The sequence below is a fragment of the Panthera tigris genome, chromosome X (assembly GCF_018350195.1).
Source record: "Panthera tigris isolate Pti1 chromosome X, P.tigris_Pti1_mat1.1, whole genome shotgun sequence".
Lineage (NCBI taxonomy): Eukaryota > Metazoa > Chordata > Mammalia > Carnivora > Felidae > Panthera > Panthera tigris.
The window spans coordinates 13,874,780-13,897,725 of NC_056677.1; the positions used below are offsets into that span (position 1 = coordinate 13,874,780).

General features: G+C 40.5%; 1 protein-coding gene and 1 long non-coding RNA gene across 2 annotated transcripts in view; one reads left to right on the plus strand and one right to left on the minus strand.

Annotated features, from left to right (window-relative positions):
• NHS (NHS actin remodeling regulator) overlaps positions 1-22,946 on the plus strand; it is a 98,892-nt gene that overhangs the window by 66,163 nt on the left and 9,783 nt on the right. Inside the window, exons 4-5 of the mRNA XM_042975215.1 lie at positions 20,073-20,135; positions 22,128-22,320. Of these exons, the coding sequence (XP_042831149.1) occupies positions 20,073-20,135; positions 22,128-22,320 (256 nt within the window). The remainder of the gene's footprint in view (positions 1-20,072; positions 20,136-22,127; positions 22,321-22,946) is intronic.
• The window catches only part of LOC122235521, a 60,210-nt gene that overhangs the window by 22,368 nt on the left and 14,896 nt on the right, over positions 1-22,946 (minus strand). The gene's annotated exons all lie outside the window — the stretch shown is intronic.

A 22,946-nucleotide genomic window follows, 5' to 3' on the forward strand; every position in this document is an offset into this window, starting at 1 on the left:
AAAGCAGGAGACATAGCTGACTTTCCTAACACAGAGAAACAAACACAGAGAGTCAGACAAAATGGGAAGACCCAGGAAAATGTCCTGAATGAAAGAACAGGACAAAATCACAGCAAGAGAGCTAGATAAAATGGAGATAAGTAGTATCCAGAATAGAGCATATATTAGGCCACATAACAAGTGTCAACAAATTCAAAAAGATTGAAGTCATACCATGCATCTTTTCCAACCACAGCACTATGAAACTAGAAATCAACCAAAAGAAAAAATCTGGAACTAGCACAAATACATGGAGGTTAAATAACATGCTACTAACCAATGATTGGGTCAACCACAAGTCAAAGAGGAACTCAAAAAGTACATGGAGACAAATGAAAATGAAAACACAACAGTCCAAAATCTACGGGATGCAGAAAAAGCTGTTCTAAGAGGGAAATGTATAGCAATTCAGGCCTACATACAGAAGAAAAATCTCAAATTAACAACCTAACCTTACACCTAAAAGAGCTAGAAAAAGAAGAACAAACAAAACCCAAAACCAGGAGAAGGAAGGAAATAATAAAGACCAGAGCAAAAATAAATGAAATAGAAACTAAAAGAACAATAGGGCAGATTGATGAAACCAGGAGCTAGTTCTTTGAAAAGATAAACAAAATTAATAAATGTTTAGTCAGACTCATCAAAAAGAAAAAAAGAGTGAGAGAGAAACAGAGGACTCAAACAAAATCAGAAATGAAAAGGAGGAAATAACCAACACCACAGAAATACAAAGGATTATAAGAGAATATTATGAAAAAGTATATGACAACAAACTGGACAACCTGTAAGAAATAGATAAATTCCTAGAAACATATAACCTACCAAAACTGAATCAGGAAGAAATAGAAAGTTTGAACAGAATGATCACCAGCAATGAAATTGAATCCATAATAAAAAAAATCTGAACAAACCAAGGTCCGGCATCAGATGGCTTCATAGGTAAATTCTACCCTATATTTAAAAAAGAGTTAATACTTATACTCCTCAAACTATTCCAAAAAATAGAAGAGGAAGGAACGAACATTTCGTAATTCATTCTATGAGGCCAGCATTACTCTGATACCAAAACCAGATAAAGAAACCACAAAAAAAGAGAACTATAGGCCAACATCTCCGATGAACATAGATGCAACAATACCTGACAAAAAAATTAGGAAACTGAATCCAACAATACATTAAAAAATCATTCACCATGATCAAGTGGGATTTATTCTAGGGATGCATAGATAGCTCAATATTCACAAAATCAATATGACACATCTTATCAAAAAGGAAAAAAAACCTTATGATCATTGGAATAAATGCAGAAAAAGCATCTGACAAACTACAACATTCATTCATTCAACAAAATAGGTTTAGAGGAAATACTTCAATATAAGAAAGGCTATATATGAAAAACCCACAGCTAACATCATATGCAATGGGGAAAATTTAGAGCTTTTCCCCTAAGGTCAAGAACAAGACAAGAATGTCCACTCTCCGCCACTATTATTCAACACAGTACTGGAAGTCCTAGCCATAGCAATCAGGCAACAAAAAGAAATAAAAGGGATCCAAACTGGTAAGAAAGAAGTGAAACTTGCACTATTTACAGATGACATGATACTACATACAGAAAAGCCTAAAGACTCCATCAAAAAAACTACTAGAACTGATGAGTGAATTCAGTAAGGTTTCAGGATGCAAAATCAATATACAGAAATCCACTGCATTTCTATACACTGATAAGAAAGTAAGAGAAATAGAAATTAAGAACTAACTTGGATGTAAATTTAACAATTATATTAAATTTAAAAAATTAAGAAAACAATCCCATTTACAATGACACAAAAAAATAATAAAATACCTAGGAATAAACTTAACTAAGGAGGTGAAAGAGCTCTACTCTGAAAACTATAAAGCATTAATGTAAGAAATTAAAGATGACACAAATGGAAAGATATTCCATTCCCATGGACTGGAAGAACAAACATGATTAAAATGTCTATACTACTCAAAGCACTCTACAGATTTAATACAAATCCCTATCAAACTACCAACAGCATTTTTTCACAAAGCTAGAACAAACAATCCTAAAATGTGTATGGAACCACAAAAGACCCCAAATAGTCAAAAGCAATCCTGAAAAGAACAGAACCAGAGGTATCACAATCCCAGATTTCAAGATATGCTGCAACGCTATAGTAATCAAAAGAGCATAGTACTAGCAAAAAAAAAAAAAAAAAATAGACACATGGATCAACAGAACAGAACAGAGAGCCCAGCAATAAACCCACAATTATATGGTCAATTAATCTTCCAACAAAATAGGAAAGAAAATGCAATTGGAAAAAGTCTCTTCAACAAATGGTGTTAGGAAAACTGGACAGCTATATGCAAAAAGATGAAACTGGACCATACACAAAAATAAACTGAAATGGATTAAGGACCTAAATATGAGACTTAGAACCATAAAAATCCTAGAAGACAGCACAAGCAGTAACTTCTCTGACACTGGCCATAGCAACATTTTCCTAGATTTGTCTCTTGAGGAAAGGGAAACAAAGGAAAAATAAACTATTGGGATTATAAAAATAAAAATCTTCTGCACATCAAAAGAAACAATCATCAAAACTAAAAGACAACCTACTGAAGATATTTGTAAATGGCATATCCAATAAAAGGCTAGTATCCAAAATACATAAAGAACTTACACAGTTCAATACCAAAAAACAAATAATCCAATTAAAAATGGGCAGGAGACATGAACAAACATTTCTCCAAAGAAGACATACAGATGGCTGGCACAGGAAAAGATGTGCAATATCACTAATCATCAGGGAAATGCAAATCAAAAAACCGCAATGTGATATCACATCATACCTTTCAGAATGTCTTAAAGCACAAAAGACAAGCAGAGAAAAAGGAACCCTCATGCACTGTTGGGAATACAAACTGATGAAGCCACTGTGGAAAAAAGTATGGAGGTTCCTCAAAACATTAAAATACAATTACCATATAATCCAGTAATGCCACTACTGGATATTTACCCAAAGAACATGAAAACACTAATATGAAGAGATACATGCACCCTATGTTTACTGCAGCATTACATACGATACCAAATTATGTAAGCACCCAATTGTCCATTGATAGATGAATGGATAGAGATGGTGTATGTGTGTGTGTGTGTGTGTGTGTGTGTGTGTGTGTGTGTGTGTATTACTCAGCCATAAAAAAGAGTGAAATTGCCATTTGCAACAACATAGTTAGACTGAGAGGGTATAATGTCAAATGAAATAAATGAGAGAAAGACAAATACCATATGATTTCACTCATATGTAGAATTTAAGAAATGAAACAAACAAAGAAAAAAAGAGACAAACCAAAAAATAGACTCTTCACTATAGGGAACTGATGGTTACCAGAGGGGAGGTGGGCGGGGATGGGTAAAACAGGTGATGGGGATTAAAGAGTATCCTTATGATGAGCAGTGAGTAATGTACACCTGAAACTAATACAACACTGTATGTTAATTATACTGGAATTAAAATAAATTTTAAAATAAACTTAAAAAATAAGAGCATGCATATTTTTAAAAAAGGACACATCTGTATGGACTATTACACAGCCACAAAAAAGGATGACATCATGACATTTGAGACATGGACCTACAGGATATTATGCTAAGTGTAATAAGACAAAGAAAGACAAATACCATAAGTGGAATCTTAAAAAAAGAAGTCAATAAATGAAGAAAGAAACAAAAAGCAGAATCAGACCTATAAATACAGAGAACAAACTGATGGTTGCCAGAGGGGAGGGCTGTGGGGGGTTGGGCAAAATGGGTGAAGAGGCGAGGAAAAAACAGGCTTCCAGTTATGGAATGAATAAGTCATTGGAATCAAAGGGACAGCCTAAGGAATACAGTCAATGATGTTGCAATGGCAGCATAACAATATGACAGATAGTAGCTACACTTGTAGTGAACACAGCATAATGAATATACTGATCAAATCACTAAATTGTATGCCCAAAACCAATGTAACATTTTGTGTCAACTATATGCAAAGAAATAATTAAAAACTAAAGTTAAGTATCTTTTAAAAAAAAGCCAAAGCCCCAAAAAAGTGGCTACAGTATGCTACCCTTCATGTTAGAAAGAAGAGTATATAAGAAAATATACAGGTATCCACTTACTTGTGTAAAAGAAATAGTCAATTCTGCTATAACACCATATACTCCTCCCTAAAAACTTCCCCACTATGCAAAATTGCATGATAAAAACCAGTTTATGGGGCACATAGGGCACAACACTCAAACAACACATACACAAAAAGTTAGGAACCTAATAAGAAAAAGCAGTAGCACAATTTTACAGGTTAAATACTTAAGAACTATATAATATGATAAACGTGTCACTTTACCTAGAAAAAGCCCTGAAGTCTGCTTATGGAATGAACATTGGGAGGGCTGTAGCTCTGTGCGCTGGTGCAAAAGGGGCAGAAGGCTGTAGCCCCAGGCATGGGTAAGTGTGGCTTCTAACACACGGGGTAAAGCAGGGAAACTCAGAGACGTCTGAGGTATGTGCATTTTATGTATTCTTACCCAGCTCAGGTCAGCTGGGTGCAGTTTCTGGATTGACCTAGAATTTCTCATGCATGAAACTGTCCATAAGCAAACACAAAATTCGCATGAAGCTCAGACCGTTCTCCAAGATATATCAATCATGTTGGAGCAAACTCACTTTTTCACAACAAGCATTATTGCGAAATTAACTACACAGGAAGGACAAATCAGAAACTCATGAGACTGGTTTACCAACAGTAAGCAGAAGCAGGCTAGAAAGAATGGGGGGCGGGAAGGAGGCAGTCGAGTCTAGGGAGAGTGCCACTTCTGAGTATATTTTTGGGTAGGTCTAACTCTTGGAACCCAGGTAATGTTTTATGTACCAGCCCGCCCAATAAATAAAATCAACCAGAATGTGAGCAGAACCCAAAATGGAAAACAAAGAGTAACAAATAAACCTAACTATATTTCAAATGAATATCACACTGAAGGAGGTGGGGAAGAAAGTAGCTAAACCTAAGTAACTTTGGAAAGAAGTATTTTTGCTTTGTTTCATTTTAACCACAAATATTTATTGATGGATTGATATAATTTTAAATAGGATAATAAGGCATAACCATGGATTCAAACAGTTCAAACACCAAAAGAGAGAAAAGCCATTAACTTAGGAACTTTAAACATTCAAGTCAAAGACCTTCTGAGATACTGAATAGATGAGTATCAGACAGCTCTTCCCTTTTGTACGATTCCTATATTACATCACATGATCACAAAGCCAAAATGATTACTTCTTACGGAGTTCCTCATTTATTTATACTTGAGCCATCCCACCCGGCTGCTCCTCTGTTCCCCAGTCCTCTCTCCTTCCTTTGCAGTGATGTTCTACAGCCATTCCCTTCCTAAGGAACTGTGTGCACATCTTCCTTCCAAAGCAAGAAAGCAAATAAGCAAGATAGGAGTCACAGAAAGTTAGCCACAGGCAGATATATAAAGGAATAGACTTGGACATTAGGATGGCAACTGCCTAATTCAGTGAGGCCTAAACTCAGCTGACTTGGGCAAATAAGCTGCTGTGGCTTGCAGAAACGTCTAAAATGCCACACCATATCATGCCACCAATGTCAGATCCCACGTTTCTAGGGGATTAACAGTGGTCTACACAGGGAGGGAGGTAGTCAACGTAACCAGGCAGCTAATGTGACAATACAGTCAATGCTTTGGACTTCCACTGGGAGTGGACTACGGCTTCCAGCATGATCATTTGCCAAGTGCAAAAACCTTTAGGACACTAGGATGATCTTTAAATCTCTTGGACAGATAAATTAGGCACCTCTGTAACTCCAACCCTTCTACTTGGAAATGTGAAGTGAAAAACATCTCAGGGCATGCAACACTGAGGCATAAACCATGCAGCACAGGTGGGAATAAAGGAGGCTTTTAGGGTGCCCTGCCTCCTTTCTAAAAAGCCATGAGAAGGTCCCCAAGCATATTGTGAGAGCAGCCATTCTGGTGGCGACAGTGGCCCAAAGCTGAGCAAACCTGCAGGCATATGGCTATTTTCTGAAGAACAAGAGTAGCCACATATAGGTACTCTCTGTGTGAAGAATCAGAGGCCATTGAGTGACCTGGGCAAGCCACCTAGAAGATTGGGCTCGACATCTTTCACCTTTTAAGAAGAACATCTCCATCCAGCAGCCCTTTGATGACGAAGCAGAGTGCAGAGGATCACGAGATGGTCAAATTTTCTGAGAGAAGTGCTGATTCCCAAAAAGCTCCTGAGGATACAACATCCCAGAGGCTCATTTGCGAGCAAAGGCAGATAAAGCCGCCAGACCACGGAACCGCCTTGTCAAGTTAGATCTACATTTAACAGGCATGACTTGGGGTGCCAGGTAAAACAGAGGGAACTTGGAAGCATAATAAAAAGCAGGAAGACTGAAAGATCAAGTGAATGGCATGTTGGGTGACGGAAAAGCAGGAAGCAAAGGACATAAGGAAAAGGTTGCAGGAGCATGCTGAAACCCAGGTGAAGGGAAGGCTACATCCAGTGAAAGCTTGCTTGGCCAGTTCTTGGCATGAGTCCCTCTCTCACTTTCTCAGACAGGAGGGCCCTGTGGCATTTGGCTGCGTAACTGGGGGGGGGGGGGAGATGATATTTATAAATGGGGAACAGGTGAATGGATACTGAAGCGAAACAGGGTGGGTGTGCCGTTTTGTAATGCCCTGTTTACACCAAAAGCAGGTTTGTGTTAACAGAGCACACGTGGGGTTGTCACACAACAGCTGTGGCATCTTGGGAGAAAAGAGATGATAGGGTAGAGGTGGGGCTGGGAGATAGGAGGACTCTCGAGTTCCAGTATTTAAATACTAGAAGGCAAGGAACAGTTTGGTCTCAGCCTTTTAGTCAAGAAATCGGATGCTCACTTTCTGTTACATGTTCACCTTCTCCAAAACCTTAACAAATTTTGCGAAAGATATGGCACCATCTGCACCCTGACCAGCCTCCTGGACGGTCCTGTGATGCTGCTCAGTTGCTCATGTGAGATAACCATTCCAACCATCATGCATAGCACCCGGGACAGCTTATTGCAGGTGATCTTGTCATCTTTATCCAAATCATAGCGCTGAAAAGCAAAGTATAATACGTTGCTTCAGCTGTTCTGTGGTTCTGGTTCATTCTTACCTTCGCTCCTTGCACTATATTCAGTGGATTGGAAATGAGCCAAAGTTTTTATGAATCAGTGGAAGTTGACCTGGTCTTCTCCCTCTGAAAAGAAGGCACCAGTGAGCCAGTCCCCTGGTAGGTGGATGACAAGTTCTGGAGTCAGCTGGGAAAATTTCCAGGGCCCCATTTTCGCCTTTGTCCAGGCTGGTGAGCCCGCTATAGAGGTGGGTGGTCTGACTGTGGGAAAAGCTGGTTTACTTGATCTCCTCTAGTTCTTTCCTTCCCAGTAACGTGGAGGCCTGAGGCCCCATTCCCATATGGGAGTTTCTCTAGGAGCAGCCGCACCTGAAGCAACAGCGTAAAGATAAAGACAAGAGGAACTGTACACAAATATTGTACTCTAGTTGGTAAATTTGTTCTTCACAAGAGAATGAACTAGAAAATTCTGAAACCATGTGGATAATAGGACTGAGCAAATATGTTGTGGATAATGATAATCAGTTGGTCACTGTTAGGGAAAGGAGTTACAAATAGGAAAGGGGAAGTCTAGAATGGATCCTTTGGTATTTATCGGATTACATCTAAAATATCAGTATAAAGTCATACATATGTTTTCAAACAGAGATATAGACATGTATAAGCAGATGGATAGGCATAAAATAAGTATGTGTATATGTGCATGTAGGAGTATACAAATATATTTCTTAGCTCTCTCATCTGAGACAGCCTTAGAAGCAATGATACTCTGGCAACATTGAGCACATCTACTGCCCAGTTCTTCTTTGTAAATACCATTCTCTAAAAAAGAAAAATAAGCCAGGGATCCTTGGAGAAATTATTTATTCTAGGGCTGGGCCAGGGGAAATATATGAGCCTAGACTATCTTGAGATGTTGGAAAGAGAGTCCTCAAAAAATTAATAGGAGGCCTGTCAAAAGGGCACAGAAGCCAACTTGAAGGAGCTCCCAATGTCTAACTATGGGACACCTGGAGCACTAAAATAATGATAGTAATGGATTATAACACAGAATAAGATGAAAAAGCCATGAGTCTATACTGACATAAGTAAATTGGGATAAATATATACATACATTCATGGGAGTGAGGTATCTCTTCCTTACCGAAGAATTCTAATTAATAAATGTAGAAGTATTGAGATAAATTTTAAAAATCACCATTAGCCAAATATGAAAGTAACAATTTTACAGGGGAAAATCACTGATGAATGCTAAAATTAGTTGGGTGACATTATGTTGAGAAATAGGATGTGTGCATAGTCTCAAAGTTTCTCCCCACAATATATTTGTTGACTACAAACAGAAAACAGTAACTTTAGCTGCAGAAAGCTGACAGACACCATCTTAACCAAATGATCAAAATTAACATCACCAGTAAAAGGGCACAGCTATATATGAACCTCCTGATATAATACAGTGAGATGGCACTTCTGTGGGATTCTTGACAAAAATGTGTAACTACAATCTAATCAGAAGAAAATGTCAGACAATCCTAAATTGAGGAACATTCTAGAAAATAGTTGGCCAGTACTCTCTGAAGGTGTCAAGATCATGAAAGACAAAGATTAAGGGATTACCACAAACTGAAGGACACTAAGGAGATCTGACAACTAAATGCAATATGGGATCTTGGACCAGAAAAAGGACAGTAGTGGGAAAACTGGAAAAAGCCAAATAAAGAGATTAGTAAATAATATTTACCAATGTTAATTTCCTGCTTTCAATACATGTAGTATGGTTATGTAAGATTGTAACATTAGGAAAAGCTGCATAAAGAACATATGGAAGGGGTGCCAGGGTGTCCCAATCAGTTAAGCATCTGACTTCGGCTCAGGTCATGATCTCACAGTTTGTGAGTACAAGGCCCATGTTGGGCTCTGTGCTGACAACTCGGAGCCCGGAGCCTGCTTCAGAATCTGTGTCTCCCTCTCTCTCTGTCCCTCCCCTGCTCACGCTCTGTCTCTCTGTCTCTCTGTCTCTCAAAAATAAACGTTAAAAAATTGTTTTAATTAAAAAAAAAGAGTATATGGGAATCCTCTCTATTAATTTTTGCAACTTCTCTGTATTCGATTATTTCAAAATAAAAAATAAATATATATCTATATGTATATACACATACACTCAGCCATAAATATTACGCAGTTACTGGGTTGGGACTTATGCCCCAGTACCTATGACAGATATATGGCTTCTCAAGAAAGTAAGTTCAACCAGGACATGCTTAGTTCATAATTTCTTTAAATAGCAAAATTCAGGGGTGCCTGGGTGGCTCAGAGCACCCAACTCTTGATTTTGGCTCAGGTCATGATCCCAGGGTTATTGGATCAAGCCCTGCACCAGGCAGAAGATTCTCTCTCTCTCCCCAACTCTGCCCCTCTCCCCGGCTCATTCTCTCTGGCTTTCAATTAAGTACATACATACATACATAGCAAAATTCAGAAGACCAAAGAGAATCAAATCTAAGATGATTAGACGCTGCTATGGTATATGACACCCTGGCCCCTAGGGCACCCTCAGGGCACAGATTCCCATTTCAGAGTGTGGAGACAGTCTGTCATAGCAGTGCACCCTTGTCCTCTGCTGAATGAGACGTCCAGCTCATCTGTTGTCATCAGTAAGGTCCCTCGGTCCAGGCCTAGATGTGCCAATACTTGAGACATTGGTCTGCTTGCTCTTCCCCTGTGCAAGCCGAAGCCAGGCATTATCAATAGATCACAGCACTTTCCTGAGTAGGCCAGACAGCCGCTACTGATCAGAGTCATTGGCACTTGAGCTGAAACATCTCCTATTGCTGCATTCAACTTGCAGTCAGGTCCATGGGGACCCTTGGAGTCTAAGTCCCTGCTTAGATTCTGATGTCTAGACATATAGGCATGGAAATCATCCTTCCTCAAATGTGGTAAGAGACTCCAGCAATCTCACCAAGTGTCCCTCTCCAAGCTTCATCAGTGATCCAGGGGTAGAATATCTAATGGTCTCTGTGGTAGCAGATGACAGAGCTTGACATGAGATGGAGCCCTATGGCAAAAGCTGATCAGGTCCCTGGGGAACACTGAGGCCTAAATCCTTATCAACAGGATTGACAGTTAACTCTTCCAACATATCGTGTTCACAGTTAGACTCTTTGTCAGACTTCATACAATTAGCCTGGGAAGAATATCAGGGATTCTTTGTCATTTCATAGCATGATAGTACTTTTCTAACTTATTACACTGTGGCATCCAGGGATTTTAACAGAAAATTGTGTCAAATCATACTTTTCTTCTTACCAAGGAGGTGCATCTTAAGGATAGGGGACATTCCAACAGCTTTGCTGGGATGTAAATGAAGGAAATTACTCAAACTAGAACTCAGACCTCCTTGGTCATAGCCCAGATATAAACAATGACCATGTTCACTCTCATTTTCTATCAAGAAGAAGAAAATAGGTCTTAGGAGAAAGCAGCTTCTGAGAAAAACTAAACTGGCTTACAGAAGAATTAGAAGACTGGGAGTGGAGATCCAAGCCAAGGGAGGGCTTCAAGACTAGAGCTGGTAGGAGGGGCATTTCAACAGTATTTGACCCACCCTGGGATAAAGACCTTCTCACGGTCTCACTCTCTCTCCCATCCCCAGCTATGTCTCCTCTCATCCAGCCTCTCCCTTCCTTCCCTTTTTCCATGAGTCCTTGTTAGAGATTTCTGATATTCTCTTGGTTTACAAGATTGGGACTGAGAAATGCTGACCAAGCCATTCCTTTGTTATAAAAGAATTACACCTACCGGGGTGCCTGGGTGGCTCAGTCGGTTAAGCGTACAACTTCAGCTCAGGTCATGATCTCACAGATCATGAGTTCAAACCCCACAATGGGCTGTCTGCTGTCAGCACGGAGCCCGCTTCAGATCCTCCGTCCCCCCGCCCGCCCCTCCCCTACTCACGTGCACTCTCTCTCTCAAAAATAAACATTAAAAAAAAAAAATTACACATACCGCAATGTCCTAGACAGGTGTTCTGCTTTTATAAAACATCTTCATAGTTTTCTCTCAGAAATATTCTGTTGTTTTATGACCTGTCTCAAAATGGTTCTGTCCACCTAAATTAAATCCCTCTTGCTGCAGTTTAAGTGTTTTCCATTATCTTACCCAGTTTGCTCCTTTAAGCCAATTAAGAAAAATTCTAACGTTGGTATGAGAATCTTTGACATAAAAATTCTTCCCTAATCCTAAACCTTCAATTCCTCCATTCTGCCTAGAGAAATAAGTTCAAATCTTTCACCCAACTCTCCATCCTCTGTACAATCTGGTCCTAACTTGCCTTTCCAGATGGATTTCTCAAAAGGCCTTTGTACAGGCCTTAGACCTCAGCCAAACCAAACCACATGTGCTTCTTGAGATAATATCCTGCACTCTCAAAGCAGTATCCCCACTTGGAATGCCCTCTCTCCCATCACGGCCTCTTACTTATTCCTTCATTTTGAAAAAATTAACGGATATAAAAATGAGACATAATCTCTGCCATGCAGAGTACATGGATATTATCAAGTATAAGGTGTTAACACCTAACACCTGTGGTGTGGTGTTAGCATGGGGTTAGGTGTTAGGATTAAACTTCATGATAAAGGAACTGAAAAGGCCTTGAAGGATGGGGTAGAATTTGGATATGAATGCTGGCAGGAGAAGGATTATAGGCTGAGGAAACCATGAGAGCAAGCTCACACAGGCAGGAGAAGATGAAGTGCATATACATAAATTCAAATACTTTGGTTTGGCTGCAACGCTTCAATTGACCAGATCTTGAAGGACCTTGAATGTCAGACTGAAAAGTATAACTCTATTCCATAGACATAGGAAATTATTGAAGAGTTCTGAACACAGAAATAACATGATCAGAAAGAGCAGTGCTTTATAAAGATACCAGACTGTGCATGTATAGGATTAACTTCCTCAATTTCTAGAGGTTCCTTCTTGGTATAGTAGGGAGAGAGGAGCCTGAAGTTAGTTTCAAATCTAAGATCACAGGAGTGGTGATGCCTATCACACTCTCCATTTAATTCAGGTGTCTGGTTTTGCAAAAGGTAGACAGATCTAGGAGACTGGCTATAAGTAGCTTGTGACTTTACTTGTAGCCGTTGTTGTGATACAGGATTTTTCTTGGAGCAAATCAGCACAGCACCTAGGACGTGGAACTATACAGCTACTGACACCAGTAAATACTTCTTCCCTCTATACCCATGTTCGAGAATCACCAGAAGCAGTTTGCTTTTGAGACATTAGTTCTCCTGTTCTCTGCCATAAGTTGCAGAGATTATTATCATGCTGACACCCCACGGACCATCACACCGGTTCCTATTTTCCTCATGGACTAAGGAACCAGAATTAGCCAACTACTTTAGATGCCTTAGACATTAAGTAAGCCAGGGGTGAAAGCCTGGTACCACATACTTGATCAGTCAGGGTCCAGCCAGGAAAAAAAAATCCACACCAGTTGTTTTAACAGAGAGAATTCAGCATAGGGAAGGTACCATAAAGCAGACACAGCACATGGGAAACTGAGGTGACACAGAGATAGTAACTGCAGAAAGGAGCTCACACTCCTAGGGCAGAACCTAACAGGGAGCAGCTGGTGAAGAAGGGTTATTTGCAGGGTCCCAGCATAACAGAGCATGGAAGAAGAGATTTGCAGCTGACAGACGACAGCTTAATAGGCAGCACAATAGCTAATGAAAGCATTAGCCAATAAGTGCAGTTAACAACAAATATTATGAGAAATAAAGAAAATTCCTTGTTGCAGGTTTTAGTGTTGGAATTCTTTCTTTCTTTTTAAGACATTAGCCTGGCTGTGGAACAGCAAATGAAATTACTTGTTTGTACACATCATCACAGAATATTCTCAGGTTCCCATTTTCTTGCATGCCTGAGACATTTCACTGTTCAGAGTCTAAGCAGATAATGGAATACTACTCACAATAAAAAGGAATGAATTGCTGATATGCACAACAACTTGGATGGATCTCAAAGGCATTATGCTGAGTGAAAGAAGCCAGGCTCAAAAGGTAGGATTCCATTTATATGACACTTTCAAAATGACAAAACCATAGCGAAGGAGAAGGGACTCTTGGTTGCCAGGGGCTAAGAGCTGGGGGAGACTGTGACTCTAAAGGGACAGCACAAGGGACCTTTTTGAAGTAATGGACATGTTCTGACTCCTGATTGTGGGAGGGTTATGTGAGTCTGTGCACATGATAACACAGAGCTATACTAAAAAAAAGAGTCAATTTAAAGAAGAGGGAAAAACAGGGGAAAAAGTAAAGGCAGAACATGCATGGCACGTGCATAAGAAAGTTTTATCTTTTTTATTTTGTTTAATTGCTGGAATAAGGTCAAGTAGGACCCTACCGAGTTCTCGCCACATTTGGCGTGAGTTAGAAGGGAAAAGTGTCAGTGGGAGTGAGACCAAATACACAACACGTCTTCAGTTACCGCACACCTCAGAGCCCCCAGGCGACGGCAAGGCAGGAGGGTGAGGGAAGAATTCTCCCCGCACCTCTGGGCCATTGTGGGTGAGGGTATTTGCGCTGTTTGCAGGAGTTCAAAGCCTCCTTCTTCCCTCCACTTCAAAGCCTGGCCTGCCTTTTCCCCACTCATGTCTTTTATTTGGTGCTAGCACCCTTTGAGGACTGTTGCTGAATGGCCCTTGGCAGTGACCCCACTAACTGGCAAAGCTGGCCACAGGGGATGAATAAGACACTCACTGGCGTCAACATCACAGTGGTCGTGGCCCAGTAGGCCTTGTTTTGTGTTCTCCCTGACAGTCCAGAGCAACTCCCATGAATAAGTGACTGAGCAGCAGCAGGAAGTGCTCTCTGTCCCGGCCTCCCTGGAGCCCTCTTTTCCATTCACATGGGGACTACCTTCCACACAGGCTTCAAAGTAGAATTTTGTTATGCTCGGCACATTTAAATCGCTTCATTCATAGAACACCATTAAACAAAGTGTTCCTGAACTTTAAAATACGTAAAATCATTTTGCATTCCATCACCCTAAGAATTTGCATTCAGTTCCAGCTGAGATCAAAAGGAGAGAGAGATTCTTTGTGGTTACCTGCTATCTTTCAAAAAACCTCTCTTTGGGTAAAAACTGCACCGTTGCCATTGCGTTCGTGTTCTGCTCTCTAGACACGGATCTCACACCTGAGACGTCTATCGACAAGATGGGATTCAAAAGTGAATGAGCACATACTCTTTGGTGTCTGGCTTTTTTCACTCCACATACTTTTTTGAGGTCAATGTTGTACGTAGCAATAATGTATTCTTCTTTATTACCGGGTAGTACTGCATTGTATGAATACAGTAGTCCCCAATTTGTTTACCCATTCTGTTGTTGGTAGATATTTGAGGTGTTTCTAGTTGTGAGGGTTTTGGGGGAGGGACTTTGTGAATAAAGTTGCTGTAAATATTTTTGTGCAAGGCTTTCTGTGGACATACTCATTCTTCTTACCTCCATTTACCTAAGAAGGAATTAAAGGGTAGACATATGTCAGGTTTGTTAGATATTGCCAGTCTCTGAAGTGACTATACCATTTTACCCTCCCCTCATCAATTTATGAGAGCTCTACTTGCTTTTCACCTTTGTCAACACTTGGTGTATTAATATTTTTAATTTTAGCCCTCTAATATATAGCAGTATTTGCTTGTGGTTTTCATTTGAATTTTCCTGATGAGAAATGATGTCGAGGGCCCTTGCGTATGCTTATTGGCCTTTTGTATATTTCCTTTTGCAAAGTGTTTCTCAGGAGAAGTGAGGAAGTGGTGGTGGCAATATCCACCAGAGAAGAGAAAAAAAGTTATGATTTGGAAAAGCAGATTTATCAATGATAAGGCCGTTTTCCCCAGTCCTGCACATTTATGCGTTGTGCTGTTTTAAATAGATAGTAACGTGTAAAGCGGTTAAAGAACCTAGTAGGCACTTGTTCCCAAATATCTCCCTCCTGGCCTATAACCACTGTCCAGAATTCTGCTTCAGAGACGTGCTCCTTTGGGCTTTTCACTAGGAGTTCTCAGCACATTAACATGAATGCACCTGTGGGCTCCTGTCTACCCTCACAGCTGGCTGGGAACATGGCGTGAAGGGTTTGGGCACTTGGGGGTGCTGCATTCAGCAGCTTCCTTAGGGGAAGCATGAAGGCTCCTGCTGCCTGGGAGAGAGTGGTGACCCAGGAAACACCAGGAAAGGGAAGAAAGGCTTAGGACAGAGAAAGCACAGGATGCGCCCTAAGCTTTTACTTAACTTTATTTTGTTTTCCCAAGGTTGTTCCCTATGGTAAATGTTGGAGTTGAGGAGAGAGGAAAGGGAGGAGCACAGCATGAGTCAGAAATGATGTCATTAAACATGTCTGGAAGAGCACAATGCCAGCCACGAGGAGACTGTGGGACACCATCGTGGAATAAAAGTGCCATGTAACTGTGGCACTAAGGGTGCTATGTGAAGAAGGTGTTCCTTTAAGCCCTCCAGAAAGACCAAACACTTCATGTTTATGTGCAACACATACACACACTCCAGTAAAGAAAAATCTGAGGCAGACAAGGTCTCCTCCATCTCACAAATGGGCTATAAGCTGTGCATAAATGCAGGGACCAGGTCTAAGGACAAGTAAGTCTCAGAGTAGGGTGACAATAAGAGCCCAGATCACCTCACCAGGAACCCATTTGGCTTGCAATGAACATCTTTACTCTAAGGTTTTATTCCCCTACCGAAGTGTACCACAACATCCATTCTCTAGTAAATATTTCTCATGTTTAAGACAGCACGACAGTAATAAATCAGCCCTCAAAGTCAGCTGCTATAAATGCCATGTGTTATCAGTTAGATCACACACCAGAGCCAAATTTTCAAAACATTTTCCTTTTGAAATACTCACAACATTTTAACAGATGTCTTTTGGAGAGTTTTGAAGCACAATAAGCTCCCATCAACATATAAAATAAAACCAAAAAGAAAGTAAAATGTGGAGAGATTATATTTTTCTTTTGGCAGTAAGCCAAAGGTGGGGGCAAATCTTGAGATCTTTGGAGAAATGCTTGTTCACAGCCACAAAAGTGAAGAAATTAATAATGTCTGTTATTTCCTGCTCTGAACACTGACCAAAAATATATAACTCTAGCTTTCGTGGAAGCAGTTTCCTGGGCAGGTAGAGAAAGGATGTGAGGGTGTAAATTATGGGGCCAGCAGGGACAGAAATGGGATGCAAGCATCCAAAAAGCATCTTTTGTCAAGGACAAGATGGGCAAGACCAGCGGTGGCTGATTCTAAAATGGTGCATCTTGGAGTCTAAGCCCTTTCAAAATCAGTGGTAGGAGGGCCAGAATGGGAACCTAGAAAAGGAAGGAGAAAGTTTTATGTGTGTGTTTTTCTTCAACATTTGTTTATGAGAAAATTTGGAAGTACAGAAAAGTCAAAAGAATTGTGCAGTGAGCATGCCTATACCCATGAGAGGGATATCATTTTTCATGTGACAGTTTGTTTCCACTGGGGCTGATTTTGACCTTCAAAGAAATGCTCTTGAATAAATGAATGAATGAATGAATGAATGGTCTAACAATCTTCCCATCCGTGTATTCTGGGGAAGCCTAGGTTGTTCACTGCTACTCCTGCACGCAGTGGTAATTTCAAGAGCAGGAGGCCCTATGGGTCTGCTTCTATCAACTATTGTTTTGGACGCTCCTTGCTCATGCTGTCTGGTCTCCTGCTCTTGCCTTGTTATCTTTGACTTTGTGCTGAATGTTATACTGAAAAATTCTATGTGGAAATAATTTGATCTTATCTCTTTTGAGAGGATTTCTCTGTTTGCTTATGCTAGGCACACGGGGGTGCTAGCTGGCAGTACAACACATTTTGTTTAAGCAGTACCAAGGCAGTAGGAATATGGTTATGAACAAGAAATGGTTTCTGCCCTTACAAGTCTTACTAAGAATAAGCAACAGCATTCATTCAAATAGAGCCTATACAGAATAATGTAACTCATGCAAGCTTGACCAGCATGCAGCTTTTCCTCACCTTACGCATCTGCACCCATTAAGGAGAGGCATGCTGGGCCGTACAGAGATGTGCTGAGGTAACAGTTTTCTTTCAGTTTTATTTCTTAAATAATTGAGAAGAAAATTCTATGAACTGATTACTGCATTCACCATGTAAAAATCTAATCAGAAATAATCAGAATGCTCTCGCTTCCTTTGACCAAACACCTAGGAGAGAGAATGCTTTAACACTACCCTTAAGCAGTTACTAATTTCATGACAGAAATAAAACGAAAGTCCATTTGAATATTATAAGCTTAAATACCCTAAATCAACAGACCATCTGCAGGAACTTGAGTGCTTTAGTCGGGCGGTGGAACCAAAGAACACAGTCGTTTCACACACAAGCTCAAGAGTACCTAGTTTCAGCCCTCACAAGCTGGAGGTCGGAGCTACTATCGAAATAGCTGAGAGACCGATTATCTGAGAAGCAATCTTCTGTGAAAGATTACAGACAGACCTTGACTTCATGATGGTGACCAAAACAGAACGGACTGAGCTCTCCCTGGACTTGCCATCCTTAGTCACTTCCAGATGTTACCTCATGATTGTTTAATGGGATGGAGGGGCTTCTAAAACTGATGAAAAAATAAAAACCACTCCTCATCCCTCACTCCTGGCAAAAAGACTCAACAGGAGAGATGACTTGGAAGATTTAGGGCAAATGACCAAACATACTAATATTAATATCATTAATATGTTATGCCCTGCAGTTTCCTGCTGTGTAATTTTTTGAAATCCTTTCATGAGACACCGGAGCCTTTGGTTTCTTGGAAACAGGTTCCTTTACCACGTGGGCTTTGTTTTCTGGCTCCCTTTTTCCTACTTCCATGAATTTGCTATTTTGCATACCCAAGCGTCTTGAGACCTGCACATCACTATCTATGACTGATTCTTAGGAGAGACCCAGGTTAATGCTTGAACTCAGGCCACATACAGCACATCTGTCAAAATAATCATTTTTCCTTTTTTTTTTATTTAAAAAATTTTTTATGTTTATTCATTTTTGAAAGACAGAGAGAGAGCACAAGCAGGGGTGGGGGTGAGGCGAGAGAAGGGGACACAGAATCTGAAGCAGGCTCCAGGCTCTGAGCTGTCAGCACAGAGCCCGACGCAGGGCTCGAATTCACGAACCGCAAGATCATGACCTGAGCCAAAGCTGGATGTTCAACTGACTGAGCCACCCAGGCACCCCAAAATAATCATTTTCAATGAGGGAGCCATAGACCCTACAAAAATCATTTATGTTAAATAACACTGAGATCAAAGTTAACCGGGCCTGAGGAGATGGCATTTGCTTTGCTTAAAAATTAATGAGCAACCCTGTCAGTTAAAATTTAGAAGCTTAGAAGAGAATTAGACCTTGAGCGTTCCACCTCCAAAACATATGTCTGCCATAGGCTTAAGAACAGGTTAGAACTGGAATACATTAATACTGAGCCTCTGACGGAACCAAACGCTGCTTGTGGTTTCCTCTATTTGCTTCCACCTATCGGCACTAAGATGGTGAGTACCCGTGGGTTCTGTGGTGTCTGCTTCCTCCTGATATCTTGAACACAATCCTTACTGTATTTGGGTTTCCCATCAGTGTTAGAACACACAGGGCTCATATCATTCAAAGGCACAAAATAATTTGTTGAGCCCTTACAGTGAGGAGGCATTTTGCTGGCGTCATGGAAGACCGAAAAGAAAATCAAATATGGCCCCTGACCCCTAGGAACTCATAATCTAACAGAAGAAAAAGACACATCCAGGGATAGTTCAGGTTATGTTAAAGCAATGCTATATGGAAAGTGCTGTAATAGAGGCCTAATTGAATCCAAAGCTGACATGGTTTAGAGTTTAAAAGAGTTTCAAAGTCCTTCTCAGTAGATCCTGAAAAGGGGATTCTAGTTACCTGATTATTCTCTAAATAGGACCAGCCATGTAATTTGTGGGGCCCGGTGCAAAATGAAAAGGTAGGGCCCCTTACCCAAAAAAGCTTGGTGTCCTGAGTGTGGGGCCTTGTCACATGCCCTTGAACCTGGTCTTGTCTTCAAATACAGTCTATGAATATGAGGAAGAGGCAAATTTTAAGCAACCTGGAGGAAGACATTGCACACAGGGAATTTTCTTTCAAGGAGCTCACAGGAAAATGAATTCACTGTAAGGAAGGAAAATAATTCAGTATTTCCCAAATTAACAAATTGGGATTGGGAGCTAAAGGAAAGTCACTATTTTGCAAAAACAGTGTCACAGATATGCCACGGCTACGAGGTAAGGACAATAATAATAGCAGTAGTGGTGGTAGTAGCTGACACGGACTTAGAGAGCTTATTGAGTGCCAACATTCCTCTCAGTCTGTTCTGTATATTTACTCATTTAATCCTCAAAAGAATCCTGAAGGGTAGATAGATGCTGTTATCTCCCTATCTTCCAAATGAGGAAATTGACCTTAGAAAGGTTGAATACTTGTCCCCGGCCACAAAGCAAAGAAGTGGTAGAACCAGGATCTGAACTCAGACAGTCTAGCTCCAAAGTCTGTGCTCTTAACCGCTATTTATGCTACTTCTCATAAAATAGGGACGTATTCAGAAGGAAGGAAGGGGAGAGAGAGGGAGGGAGGGAGGGGGGGGGGAGGGAGGGAGAGAGAGAGAGAGAGCTATCCCAGTATACATTCATTCACTGATATTACAGACTTGGCTTAACCAGGGTGTACTGTATGTTGTGTGCATGTTTTTAATTTTTTCTTTTTTTGCATTTCATGTTCATAGTTTAACAGCACCCGTTCGCCCTCCCCCACTGAGTGTTGCCACATGACCCCATGGAGTAGAAAGGTACTGGTTCTGAGAACATTCCATCACAGCCCTATCCCACTCTCTCCAGACACTTTCTTCTGTCTTTTAACTATGGCAAACTGTTGTTTCTAACTAACAGGTACTCTTTTAACTCCACTTTAAGAGTGATATTTTCCTAACTTGAATTAAATAAAATATGATTTAGACAGCAGTGTCCTTGGCTGTCTTTCCCACTTACTTTTCCCCCCTAAAGTGCAATTAAGGCTCTGTTCAAGACACGCATCACCTATTGCCACTCCTGGACTTTATAGTTCGAAGGGAAGAAATTCCGACTTGCCCTATATTTATCAGAACTGTGAAACTTCTCAAATCAAAAAAAGAGAAGAGGACAAAAGGATTCTCGGGCAGCCAGTTATCCCTGTCGCCGTTAAATAAAACGTGCTTTTGGCTGCTGGTCAGAGCCTGTAGTCAGGTCACTATTCTTTCTTTGTTTCCCAGCCCATTGTTATTCAAGGAAGGAATCGCCTAGGAAATGTGGCCTCTGGTGGTGGGGGTTTCTTTCCAGCTCTCGCTCGCTCGCTCTCCCTCTTTTTCTGTCTCTCGTTTTGCATGCACCAAACTTTTTTTTTTCTTTTTGGAAGTTACCTAGGAAACAAAGTCTTTTGTGCTCCAACTTTATTTGAGCTATTCGCTTCGCTGGGAATCTGCACAAAAGCTGAAGAGAGAAAGAAGGTTGCGATGTTTTACTAAAATGTTCATGGCGAACATATTTTTCTGGGGGGGGGGCAATCATATCCTGTTGGGTGTGTTGGGGGGTTTCGCAGATACCTCTGACAAGGTAAGCAAATGCTGCGGGGTTAACTTAAACGAGTGGCTCTGGAATCTTCTCTTTAAGAGGACCCGAGAACAATTTGACAATATGTGAAATCCTGAGTCAACAGGACACAATGCTTCCAAATATGAGGATGAGAAAAAAAAATTTTTTGTGATTTTAGGACAGAATATTATTAAAACTTAACTGGAATAAGAGGAAAAAGTATTTATTTTATACACTCACCTTCCTCCAAATTATGTAAAGAAAGAAAACTAGGTTCAGTGGTGAAAACTGGGTCTTTTAAGATAATCTGGTTTAGAAACCCAACCCTGAAATCAAAATTGGAATGGAGCCTTTTTAATAATCTGGGTTAGGACCCCAGCCCTGAAGTAAAAGGTAGACGATATTAATATCTATCAAGGGTTTGGATGGAGAATTTTCAAATGCCATACAGAAGTCAAGGCCTCTAACTAAACAGCTAGAAGAAAAGCTTCACACTGCAAAGCGGAAAGAAACTCAGCTAAGGCCCTTTACTATTCTGAATTTGAAAAAGAAGCCCTCTCGACTCTTTCTCCCCATTAACTGCTTTTGTATTTTCCACTGTAGTAAGTGGGGGGATTTGTTTTTCCATGTGCACGCAGCGTTGGTGAAACTACATTTTTCAAATGTTATTCACAAATGCCATTGTCGTGCAGTAAAATTAACTCCTTATGTTTTAATCCAGCCTCTCAGATTAAGATAGGCTTTGTCCTTCCAGGTGATGTGTTCTGGAATGTCTCCTGACTCCAGGTTTTCTGGCACGTTTTCTGAACCTTTTCGTAGGCATCTATATCATCTTCTCCCTTTGATCCCAGTCATTTTGAGCTCTCAAGACTTTCAGTAGCAATATACAGCGAGATAGATATCCAGAATCTACCTCTCACTAGATTAGAGACTCAGATTTTTCTTCAGTTTGAAGTTTGGGGATTTATGGCTACCTGTCTCTCCTCTTAATTCCATTTGACCTGAAAAGCATGTTCATGTAGCCCATTTTTTCTTCTGTGTCTCTTGACTATTGAAATCGTAACTTCCGATTAGTTGTGCTTACTATTTCTAGGAATTCTTCCTTTGATCTAAAAGCTTATTTCTGACCTCACTGTTCTTAACTGGGAAATTCCTTAATATGTGTGCTTACATATAAACCATGATGGCAAAGTCTGAATGTACTTCATTTGCAGTCCCATCCCCCAGAAGATGAAGACACAGATGTCACGTTAGGGCAGAGGCCGAAAAACCCGGTACACAATATCCCCTCGACACTGGACAAGCAGACCAACTGGAGCAAAGCACTGCCTCTCCCAACACCAGAGGAGAAAATGAAACAAGATGCCCAAGTGATCTCTTCTTGCATTATTCCCATCAATGTCACTGGTAACGTTCTGTTCTTTTCTTAGGGGCAGTCGGGTCAGAATATTCTGCGTTTTAAATATGTTCAAAACCTGTGCCTCTGGGTGTACCAGTTAAGAACACCGCTTTGTAAACAAGCAATACCTTTTTCATCAGAATACAACCCAGAAGATGTTCAATATGCTTTTGTCAGGTTTTGAACATCAATTTGCATATGTTTTGCTGGGCCGCTTGTTATGTAAATGATGGACAGTTTCTTTTTGAAAAAAGTCACCAAACAGCTCTTTGGTCATAGCTGACTGAAATAATGGAGAAAGCGGCAGTGATTAATCATATGATAATGATGCATGGCCCAGCAAGAGAGAAAACAGCAAACCCCAGGTCCCTCAAACGGCAAGTAACGATCCTGTAGACCAACTATAAAATCTGTTTTCAGGCTTCCCTGGATGAAGGTAGGCTTGTTTAAAAGATCGTTTAGACTTCTGCATCGATTTTGGTGATTTCTGACCTAAAAATATATGTATTCAGAGATGAAGGCTGAATTCTATTCTAATCCAGCAAGCCTGTCTTCCATTCCTCTCTGCTTTCCTCCTCTTGTGTATTGAGAGTGTATTAGTCTAAGTCAAATGTAAACCTGTACGGACTTTTCT